A 12,207-nucleotide genomic window follows, 5' to 3' on the forward strand; every position below is an offset into this window, starting at 1 on the left:
TGTAAACACACCCCGGATAATGGGGGAAATTACAGCTCACACGAGCTGCTAAGGAGACAGCCGACACGCACAGATAAACACAGCGAATCTCCCGCTGCGCTGGGACGATAAATAACAGAGCCAGTAAACCGCCATATATCAGCGTTAGAGCCTAATTGTAAGATGTACAGCCTAATTGGACGTTTGGATATATCGTGAACACACGATTTGCTTTACAAGAAACATTTAAATGTCGAAATAGGAAGACGGAAAAAATAAAACGTATTTATATTGCCAGTGTGGATAGGCTACATTTTAATTGCGAATGGGCTTCTCCTGGTTAATGGGCTAATACGGAATGTCTGATAAGATCTGTATTTAGATCTGTATTTATTGTATTGCAACAGTAATTGAACAGACTTTTCTGTTTTCTTGGGATGTATAACTTTGTCCTCTTTCTTGAACAACAATGGTAAAGCTAAAAAATGAAGAGAACAACACAGTGAACCACAACCCTAATATCAATGAATTCACCAAAACTGGACAGTTGAAGACTGGAAAAACATAGCCTGGTCTGATGAATCTGGATTTCTGCTGAGGCATACAGATGGTAGGGCCAGAATTTGGTGCCAAGAGCATTAATCCATGGACCCAACCTGCCTTCTGTCAACAGTCCAGGCTGGTGGCGGTGGTGTAATGGTGTGAGGAATGTTTTCTTGGAATACTTTTAATATCAATCAATCATTGCTTGAATGCCACAGCCTATTTGAGTATTATTGCAGACCAAGTGCATCCCTTCATGGCCACAATGTACCCATCTTCTAATGGCTACTTCCAGCATGATAATGCACCACGTCACAAAGTCATCAGTGAAGCCAAAGTGAATGTGCTGCAGACAAATCTGCAGAAATTGTGTGATGCGATCATGTCGACATGGAACAGAATCTCAAAGGAATGTTTTCGACATCTTGCGGAATCCATGCCGCGAAGCAATGAGGCAGTTTTGAGAGCAAAGGGAGGCCCTACCCAGTATTAGTAGAGTGTTCATAAAAAAGTGCTCAGTGAGTGTGTGTTGAATCAAAACTAACTCTAAAGACGCTTTTTGAAATTTCGGTGCTTGCTTGCTCTGGCATTCGCCATGCAGGCCTTGCGTGTGCTTCAACACATTTGAATACCTGGCGAGGCCACAAGTGGAAAACAGCATATAGAGACATCATTAATAACTAAAACTTCATTCATTCATTCATTCATTCATTCATTCATTCATTCATTCATTCATTCATTCATCCATTCATTCATTCATTCATTCATTCTCTTAACCCGCTTATCCTGAACATGGTCGCAGTGGGGCTGGAGCCTATCCCAGCATACATTGGGCGAAAGGCAGGAATACACCCTGGACAGGTCACCAGTCCATTTAGACTCTCCAATCAGCCTAACCTGCATGTCTTTGGACTGTGTGAGGAAACTGCAGTACCCGGAGGAAACCCACGCAAACACAGGGAGAACATGCAAACTCCGCACAGAGAGGCCCCGGCCGATGGGGATTCGAACCCAGGACCTCCTTGCTGTGAGGCGGCAGTGCTACCCACTGCACCATCCGTGCCACCTAGATTCCAAACACATTGACATATTTACATTAAGAAATAATCACGGAATGACACCATTTATGTCTCACCCACTACAGTTGATGGCACGAGTGGCAGCAATGGGTGCCATTCCACATATAGAGAAAAATGTGGATGAAGAATAAAAAAAACAAGCTTCTGGGTAAACTGTTCAACTGGAGAAAGTCACTGCCTTCCATGTTATCTCTCTCATCATCATCACACAGAAGAGATATGGGTCTCACACAGAAGAGATATGGGTCTCACAAAGAAGAGATATGGGTCCCACAGAAGAGATATTGGTCTCACACAGAAGAGATGGATCTCACACAGAAGAGATATGGGTCACACAGAAGAGATATTGGTCTCACACAGAAGAGATATTGGTCTCACACAGAAGAGATGGATCTCACACAGAAGAGATATGGGTCTCACACAGAAGAGATATGGGTCACACAGAAGAGATATGGGTCTCACACAGAAGAGTTATTGGTCTCACACAGAAGAGATATGGATCTCTGTGCGGCTGCAGGTTCCAAATGGCCTGTCGTTGAGGTATCTGTCAATAGGAAACTGAGGGAGAGAAAAGCCGAATCAAAAACAAACGTCTACCTGTGAAAAAACATACTAACGAGCAGCAGCACACAGAGAGATAAGAAGTGTCATTATTTCTTATTATAAAGTGACACATGGAAAACATGCGTCTTTATTATCCGTGTGTTTCCAGCTTTCATAATGGCGCTGTTTCATCATCATGCTGTGTTTCCAGCTTTCATCATGGCGCTGTGTTTCATCATGGCGCTGTGTTTCATCATCATGCTGTGTTTCATCATCATGGAGCTGTGTTTCATCATCATGCTGTGTTTCATCATCATGCTGTGTTTCATCATCATGGAGCTGTGTTTCATCATCATGGAGCTGTGTTTCATCATCATGGAGCTGTGTTTCATCATCATGCTGTGTTTCATCATCATGGAGCTGTGTTTCATCATCATGCTGTGTTTCATCATCATGCTGTGTTTCATCATCATGGAGCTGTGTTTCATCATCATGGAGCTGTGTTTCATCATCATGGAGCTGTGTTTCATCATCATGGAGCTGTGTTTCATCATCATGCTGTGTTTCATCATCATGCTGTGTTTCATCATCATGGAGCTGTGTTTCATCATCATGGAGCTGTGTTTCATCATCATGGAGCTGTGTTTCATCATCATGGAGCTGTGTTTCATAATCATGCTGTTTCATAATCATGCTGTGTTTCATCATAATGGCGCTGTGTTTCATAATGGCGCTGTGTTTCATAATGGTGCTGTGTTTCATCATCATGGAGCTGTGTTTCATAATCATGCTGTGTTTCATCATCACGGCGCTGTGTTTCATAATGGCGCTGTGTTTCATCGTCGAGCTGTGTTGGCGTCACAGCAAAGTAATTTATAGGAATAGGGGAGGATGGAATACAGTCTTAGGCACCCCAGTCTGCGTGTGTGTATGTGTGTATATGTGTGAGTGTATGTGTGTGTGTGTGTGTATGTGTGTATATGTGTGAGTGTATGTGTGTGTGTGTGTGTGTGTATATGTGTGTGTGTGTGTATGTGTGAGAGTGTGTGAGTGTGTGTATGTGTGTATATGTGTGAGTGTGTGTGTATGTGTGTGAAAGTATGTGAGTGTGTGTATATGTGTGAGAGTGTGTGTATATGTGTGAGTGTGTGTGTATGTGTGTGTGAGAGTGTGTGTATGTGTGTGAAAGTATGTGAGTGTGTGTATATGTGTGAGAGTGTATGTGTGTGTGTGGGTGAGTGTTCAGCAAAGGGTGTCTGAAAGGCAAGTCTCTCTCCTTCCTCCACTTATTAATCAATCCCCACCTCTTTTCCCTCTTCCACCCCACTGTCTTTTCTCCTTTTCCAATCTCGCTCTCTGTATCTCCACCTCCTCCTCTCAACACCCGACCAAGTGCTTTTCCCTCTATATTTATATCTCTGCTGAATAATTTAAGCCTGGAGACAGGCCAGATCGGTCTCTCCCTCTGCCTCTCCCGTTCTTTAACCCTCCGCACGTTTACCGCCCTCGCCGTCCGGCCGGCCTTGCACTGTACCCCGGTGTGAAAAACAGGATCCGGTCCGGCGCTTAACGCATGCGATACACTTCTGTTTCAGCCGAGTCCTCTCGCCTCCTCCTATCTCGCCTGACACCTCTGCCCGGACTCAAATCTGTGGGAAAACGAATTCTTAACCTGAGAATAGTTGAAATTCCGGCCGAGCCGGCTCTGGGTTTCTCTGGAGAAACTGCCACAGGGAGACTCCTCAGAGCAGCTCAGGTATCAGAGAAAGCTCCCCCTAAAAATACCCGAATTTACATAACATCCCGGCTCCCATCCCCAGGGAACATCTTTGGAAAATGTTCTGGTTTTTTTTCCTCCACAAAGCCGACTGGAGAGGGAAAAAAAAAGCAAGACCTTCAGAAAACTTCACCGGGGACAAGAACATTTTTCTGGGCTGAATATATTCAAATATTCTGTTGTAAACAGCGTTTGGCTGACATGGCATGTAGGAGAATACATAATCGATTTAGCATTAAAAAAATAAAAAATTCTCCAGTAAAATGTACTTTTCCAAGAGAGAAGCGAAGGTGATGGAGGCATTGTGACGTCAAAATGGGTGGAGCTACAGTTCGCCAACCAGTACGGAGTTTAGCCAGTCAACCAATCCTTGCATTTTGTTGGGAAGAACTTTCATGCATAGTTACCCCATCATACCTTTTTCCTGCAGAGGCATGTTTTTTTTATTTTAAAGATCACAATACCCCATGTCCACAGAAAGCCAGTTTTTGCCCAGTTGATAGTCATTTTTATAGTTGATTATTTTACTTGTTCAAACGATACAGCGCATCAGATTTACAAAATGGCCGAAGGCAGACATTTTAGATTTTGTGCTCAAGTGGGAATTGCCAGAAGTATTTTGTTTCTAAAATGGTCCAAGTAAAAGAAACAACAAAGAAAATAAAAGGTACAAACTGACTCTACTAAGTGGTTTAAGGACCAAATTTAAAGCACATTTAATTTATTTACCATCACAGCCTGAGAACACAAAGCAGAAGGATGTAAAACAAAAGTAACGGAACAGAAATAAGCAGGAGCTGAAGGCAGGCGGGAGATAATTCATATTTTATTCGATTGATAACGTTGGTATCGCATAAATTACCATTTATATCACTGAAACAGCACAAACACACATCCAGTTCTTACAGAGTCTGTATTAAAAGGAAAGGATAAGGGAAGGGACTGAGGGCGGCCAAGGTTGCCAGATAAGTGCATTAATCCCCCTCCCCCCATTACTACTTTTCAAATTCCCACAAAATAATTTAATGATGAAATAATTGTTAAATAGTATCGGTTGCCTGTCAGTGGACCTGCTGAGCATGTCTTCCTCCGACTCGTGTCCGTGTGAACGGGCCCGGCGGGGGACCTGCACTGGGATGAGAGGCTACCGCCAGATTTCCCCTCATAGCGTTCACATCCTGACTTGCTTTCACAGCAGAGAAACAGAACGCACAGGTTCCAGGTCAAACGCCTCCAAAAACCCACCAGAGGAAGCACCGCCTCCACATCGGGGGCGCTCAGCAGCTCAGGCGGCAAGAGCAGTCGTCTCATTGGCTCAGGCGGCAAGAGCAGTCGTCTCATTGGCTCAGGCGGTAAGAGCAGTCGTCTCATTGGCTCAGGCGGTAAGAGCAGTCGTCTCATTGGCTCAGGCGGTAAGAGCAGTCGTCTCATTGGCTCAGGCGGTAAGCGCAGTCGTCTCATTGGCTCAGGCGGTAAGAGCAGTCGTCTGCCAGTCGGAGGGTTGCCGGTTCGATCCCCCACCCGGGCTGTGTCGAAGTGTCCCTGCGCAAGACACCTAACCCCCCCAAATGCTCCTGACGAGCTGGTCGGGGCCTTGCATGGCAGCCACTCGCCATTGGTGTGTGAGTGTGTGTATGAATGGGTGAATGAGAAGCATCAATTGTACAGCGCTTCGGATAAAGGCCAACCATTTACGATTCCCGGTGTCCGCCTTTCCCCCTCAGTGGGACCAACGCGTCTCTCAGTCGAACCAGACGTGCATTAAAGACCTTTAACCAGAACGCGGCAAACAAAAATGTCTGCTAATGGGGACAACGCAGAGAGAACACAAGTTGACACTCATCAGTTGGCTGCTATAATGCACTTTAATCGGTGCAATATTTCTTCTTACCTTTACAAATAAATTGCAGGTAAGCAGCTAATCAGCTAGCTGGGGCTACCACATCCAAGTTGCATCCATTTGTATTAAAAAGGCGTTGGGTGGCAAGTTAGATGCAATGTTGATTTAAAATCGTAACAGTAACTGGCTGCTGCAAACGTTTGCAGTCTTTGGCGCACTCAATCTTCTCCTTTCTTTATCTCCACACCGTGTCTTCTCTATTTTAACTTTTCTCTTTTCTTATCCTCCGTGCTCTAAATTCACAAACTCTCCCACCCTCTCTCCGCAGACAGGAACCCACAGAAAGGCAGATTGCCTGAGTTGGGGCCCCAGTCTGTGTTTGTGCTTTTAAACACTGCTTTTATTACCGAGAAAATAAAATGGAACGACCTCAACAAAGGGCAAACATTTCATACACTGGAGAGGCAAGGTTGGGCTGTGTGTGTGTGTGAGCGTGTGTGTGTGTGTGTGTCTGGGTGTGTGTGTGAGAGTGTGTGTGTGTGTGTGTGAGAGCGTGTGTGTGTGTGTGTGTGTCTGCGTGTGTGTGAGCGTGTGGGTGTGTGAGTGTGAGAGTGTGAGTGTGTGTGTGTCTGCGTGTGTGAGTGTCTGCGTGTGTGTGTACGAGTGTGTGAGAGTGTGTGTGTGTGTGTGTGAGAGCGTGTGTGTGTGTGTGTGTGAGAGCGTGTGTGTGTGTGTCTGCGTGTGTGTGTGAGAGTGTGTGTGTGTGTGTGTGTGTGTGTGTGTGTGAGCATGTGTGTGTGTGTGTGTGTCTGCGTGTGTGTGTGTGTGTGAGCATGTGTGTGTGTGTGTGCAAGGTTTTCAGCAGCTGGGTCTCCTTCCTGTGATTCTTTACTCAGCCGAGAAAAAAACTCATTTTTCAAACATTCATTTTTCCATTTTCATTTCTCTCCACCCACGAAAAAAAACTTAGATGTGAATTAAATTCTTAATTAAACAGGAGTGAATTAAACTCATAACAGGAGTAAGGGCTCGAACATGTGAGGAAAACATTATTAATCTTTGGTGGAGTGTGCTTTTCTTGTGTTGAATTAATTCAGCCTTTCAAGAATCCAATCTTTTATGCGGCCCACACCACACACACACACCCGCAGCCGTGCACACACACACACACACACACACACACACACACACACACACACACACGAACAGAAACCAGCATCGACACTTAAGATCTCCACTCGTGCTTAAAACAATAGCAGTTAAAAACAAGTCCTGTATAAGTCAGTCAGAGAGGATTTTAAAATGACGAACATTAAACAGAAACAAAACTGACAAATTCCCCGCAAGTCTCCACAAAGCTTCGGGGGAAACTGGCCCAAAATGGCGTCCGATATCGAGCCGCACGCCGCGTTGGAAAGATGCTCTTGCGTAATCAATAATTTATCTTTTAAAACCATCTCTTTAAAATGATTTCTTCACACTAATTTGTCATAAGGTAACGTTATTTTGTTAATATTCTTCTATTTCACACAGAAAAAGGCAAAAAGGCACTTTAAAGCACTTTAAATTATACGGTGTCTCTAGCTTATTGTTACACACTGATCTCCGAAAATTGGGTGTTAATTAACTATTATTATTATTATTATTATTATTATTATTATCCTTATTTGAGTTGGGGATCTCAAATTCTATTCTTGAAGGAGGTCAGTGTCTGCAGTTCTGGTGTTTTAATACATCAGTGCATTAGTCACATAAACCTGCAGACACAGCGCCCCCTTCAGGACTGGAGTTAAACCTGCAGACACAGCGCCCCCTCCAGGACTGGAGTTAAACCTGCAGACACAGCGCCCCCTCCAGGACTGGAGTTAAACCTGCAGACACAGCGCCCCCTCCAGGACTGGAGTTAAACCTGCAGACACAGCGCCCCCTCCAGGACTGGAGTTAAACCAGCAGACACAGCGCCCCCTCCAGGACTGGAGTTAAACCTGCAGACACAGCGCCCCCTTCAGGACTGGAGTTAAACCTGCAGACACTGCGCCCCCTCCAGGACTGGAGTTAAACCAGCAGACACAGCACCCCCTCCAGGACTGGAGTTAAACCTGCAGACACAGCGCCCCCTCCAGGACTGGAGTTAAACCAGCAGACACAGCGCCCCCTCCAGGACTGGAGGTAAACCTGCAGACACAGCGCCCCCTCCAGGACTGGAGTTAAACCAGCAGACACAGCGCCCCCTCCAGGACTGGAGTTAAACCTGCAGACACAGCGCCCCCTCCAGGACTGGAGTTAAACCTGCAGACACAGCGCCCCCTCCAGGACTGGAGTTAAACCTGCAGACACAGCGCCCCCTCCAGGACTGGAGTTAAACCTGCAGACACAGCGCCCCCTCCAGGACTGGAGTTAAACCTGCAGACACAGCGCCCCCTCCAGGACTGGAGTTAAACCTGCAGACACAGCGCCCCCTCCAGGACTGGAGTTAAACCTGCAGACACAGCGCCCCCTCCAGGGCTGGAGTTAAACCTGCAGACACAGCGCCCCCTCCAGGACTAGAGTTAAACCAGCAGACACAGCGCCCCCTCCAGGACTGGAGGTAAACCTGCAGACACAGCGCCCCCTCCAGGACTGGAGTTAAACCTGCAGACACAGCGCCCCCTATAGGACTGGAGTTAAACCTGCAGACACAGCCCCTCTTGGGCACCTGCCACACATCTTCTAACAAACTGAAAGTGTTTTAGCGCCCACTCAGTGAATCTCTGGGACGTTTTTAAAGGACTGCTGTGTCCATTAGCTGTACTCGCAGAACGGATGAAAGAAATCTCGTCTGGGTACTTCAGGAGCATGAAATATTCATTCAGTTTTTCCACCCAGATGTGTTACATAGTCGGGTGTTCAAGACAAAAACATTTACCTTGTGTTTATATATATGCACACATGCATGCACACACACACACACACACACACACACACACACACAGAAGCACAGAGCATCAGAAGGGTCTCGTTCATTCCTGTATGGATGTGTAAATAGGTGCCATATCTCAGTCTTCATCCACCAGCTCCACGTACCACATTTAGGACCCAGCGACACAGCGAGGAGGGCGTGCCAGCATTGAGATCTCGTACAGCGGAGGTACCGAGGTCGACCACATCTTCCGCTCCCCGTGACCGACCTCCATCTTGCTTTCTGTGCTTCAGTCCAGCAGCATCTGAACTACAATGGTAAGGAGGGGGGGGGGGGGGGACTACATTTCCCAACCCCAATGAGTCTCCAACGGAGTAGTGTTCGCTCAGCAGCCTCTCCATTTCCACATTTCCAACAGCGAAGTTCAGGGTCCCACAGGAAGTGGGGCACAGGAAGTTGTGTCAGTATGAATGTCAGTGCCTCTCTTACAGAAGTGTCTCAGTGTTCCTGTCTTCCGGGGGTGGGGGGGTCAGTGTTCCTGTCAATCCTCAACCCCCCCCCCACCCCCCCCCCGTGCTGCCCATCACAGACTAGCGCTCCTGTAGTGCTGTTTTAGGAAATTCTGCTGAGCCTCATCAGCCGGCACGCCCTCACCCCTCTCCTGTCCGGCTCCGCCCGGCCCCGCCCGGCTTGGCCCCGCCTTCTCCTCCCCCGATAGGCTGACGCTGTCGCTGAAGTCACCCAGGTGACCAATGGAGTCACACTTCTGCAGGTCGGAGGCGATGGTCTGCAGACTGACGAGGGAAGCCGTGTCTGACCCCGCCCCCGACCCCGCCCCCGACCCCCACCGCCCGCCCACCCCCGAGTCCGACGACTCCGCCCCCACCGGGGAGCTCCGCCCACCGCTGGCCCGGGCCTGGGCCCACTGCCCCGCCCCCGCCCCCTGGCCCCGCCCCCTCTGGGCGTGGATCTGCTCACTGATTTGCTCCAGGTTGCGCAGGGCGACGGAGTAGTGCGTCTTCACCTTGGACACCCGGTCCTCCAGCATCAAGACCCGCGACTTGTGCTCCTGCAGAACAGCAAACACCATCACACACACTTTACAGACAATCACACTCACATCCCTCACACTTTACAGACAATCACACTCACATCACACACACTTTACAGACAATCACACTCACATCTCTAACACTTTACAATAAGGCAATAAGGTTACATGAACTGGCATTAACTCTTGTCATTCTTAACTACCTACTGGGAAGTTAATCTCTTTAGCTTTGTTCATGTATGTGTACATCATGAATTCATGTGAACAGATAAGATTATTTAATGCTCATTCAACATCCGCGCGTTCACAGAGAAGGGGGAGGGATGAACAGTGTGGTGGTTTGAGGGTGGTTGTTGTGGCATGCTCTTATTGAACCTTTAATGTTAGTAACTAAATGAATTAATGGCCATACATGTAACCTTATGGTAAAGCGTGACCCCTGAATGAAGACACCTGAAGACTCGTTACGTGATCATGTTTGGGGTAAACGTGTTGCAGTATTAGCTGCCGTTCTGCAGCGGGTGGATTTGTGCCGTAATGCTGACAGGTGCGACAGAAAAAGGACAGAACCAGCACTGGAGTCTTCACTTTTCACAGCTCAACAGCTTCACTGACACACTCAACACCTCTGCTACGGTGCAGAAACTGGGACAGTACAGCGCAGAAAAGATTGTTTGTTTTGTTGGTTTTTACATTTGTTTTATGTCTTAGAGCCCAGCTTCAGGTCAGAGTTTCATAAACATATTGTTGTTATTACTATTATAATTCTTATTCTTATCATTTCTTATTGCTATTATTATTATTATTATTATGCTTATAATTAGCAATAATAATAATTGGCCATCGGAAACTAGAGTACCTGGAGGAAACCCACACAGACATGGGGAGAAAATGCAAGGAACCAGTACGGATTCGAAGACACGGCCACCCAAATTCCTGACATCAATACAGGTATACTTCTTATGGTTATTATTATTATTGAGCGATGACTATGACTAATAATTGATTGTTGCCATTAGCATGATCATTGTGTTTTTTCTGATTGGGGTTACCTCCAGGATGTGGTTGAACTGGGCCTTGAGCTCGAAGTAGGGCTTGGATCTGAGAATGACCCGGCGCAGGGAGTTCTGCAGGCTCTGGACCCGCGCCTCAGCCTGCTGGCACTGCTGGGTCACGCGCTGGTGCTCCTCCACGCTGCGCACACGCTCCTCTTCCGCCTCGTTCACCTGCCGCCACGGAGACGCACGCGCACACACGCACGCACACCACACACACACCATACACACACACACCACACACACGCACACACACACGCACACACACACACACACACACACACACACACACACACACACACACACCACGCCCACACCACACACACACACACACACACCACGCCCACACCACACACACACACACACACACACACACACACACACACACCCACATAGTTGGTACCGTTCCGCCTCCCGCACTAGCTCCGGTTCCTTCCCCACCAGAGAGGTGACGTTCCACGTCCCCAGAACCAGTCTGCGACGCCGAGGATCAGCACGCCCGCATCCCCGCCTTTGTCAACTATGTATGTACAAATAAAATATCTCTCCCCCTCTCTCTCCCCCTCTCTCTCCCTCCCCCTCCCTCCCTCCCCCTCTCCCCCTCTCCCCCTCTCCCCCTCTCTCTCTCACCTTGCAGGTGGAGTGGTTCAGCATCTCCTGCCAGGTGGGGTCCATGGTGTTGCAGTCGGCCATGAGGCCCTGCTCGGCCACGTACACCATCTCACGGGCGGCGCTGTGCATGGACACGGCCCTCTCGTACCGCAGGGCCGCTCTCTGGGTCTCCTGCTGGGCCTGCGGGGGAACAGCCAATCAGGAGGCACCAAGGAGTTAAAGCGGCCAATCAGGACGCACCAAGGAGTTAAAGCAGCCAATCAGGACGCACCAAGGAGTTAAAGCGGGCAATCGAGATGTGCAAAGGAGTTAAAGCGGCCAATCAGGACGCACCAAGGAGTTAAACCAGCCAATCAGGACGCACCAAGGAGTTAAGGCGGCCAATCAGGACGCACCAAGGAGTTAAAGCGGGCAATCGAGATGTGCAAAGGAGTTAAAGCGGCCAATCAGGACGCACCAAGGAGTTCAACCAGCCAATCAGGACGCACCAAGGAGTTAAGGCGGCCAATCAGGACGCACCAAGGAGTTAAAGCAGCCAATCGAGATGTGCAAAGGAGTTAAAGCGGCCAATCAGGATGCACCAATGAGTTAAAGCAGCCAATCGAGATGTGCAAAGGAGTTAAAGCGGCCAATCGGGATGTGTCAAGAGCAACAGGCCAGTGCTAAGAGTCAAAAGCTGCCCAATCGGGAGTTCTGAGGGGGGACTGCAGTAACCTAAGGTGCATGGAGGCACAATTCCTCAAGGAGCCAGGTGACCAATCACAACAAGTTGGCGGACCTCGGCGGGAAAAATAAATAAACAAGCGACTGAAATGAGCCAAACAATGTG

At 48.1% G+C, this 12,207-nt stretch overlaps 1 protein-coding gene across 1 annotated transcript in view; it reads right to left on the reverse strand.

The window, feature by feature from the left end:
• Positions 1-4,727: 4,727 nt before the first annotated feature.
• LOC133119541 (SH3 domain-binding protein 5-like) overlaps positions 4,728-12,207 on the reverse strand; it is a 20,514-nt gene continuing 13,034 nt past the window's right edge. The window contains exons 4-6 of the mRNA XM_061230051.1: positions 11,397-11,558; positions 10,764-10,937; positions 4,728-9,729 (exon numbers count right to left, since the gene is read on the reverse strand). Coding sequence (XP_061086035.1) covers positions 9,244-9,729; positions 10,764-10,937; positions 11,397-11,558 — 822 coding nt within the window. The 3' untranslated portion in view covers positions 4,728-9,243. The remainder of the gene's footprint in view (positions 9,730-10,763; positions 10,938-11,396; positions 11,559-12,207) is intronic.

The sequence above is a fragment of the Conger conger genome, unplaced genomic scaffold (genome assembly GCF_963514075.1).
Source record: "Conger conger unplaced genomic scaffold, fConCon1.1 SCAFFOLD_157, whole genome shotgun sequence".
NCBI classification, from domain to species: domain Eukaryota; kingdom Metazoa; phylum Chordata; class Actinopteri; order Anguilliformes; family Congridae; genus Conger; species Conger conger.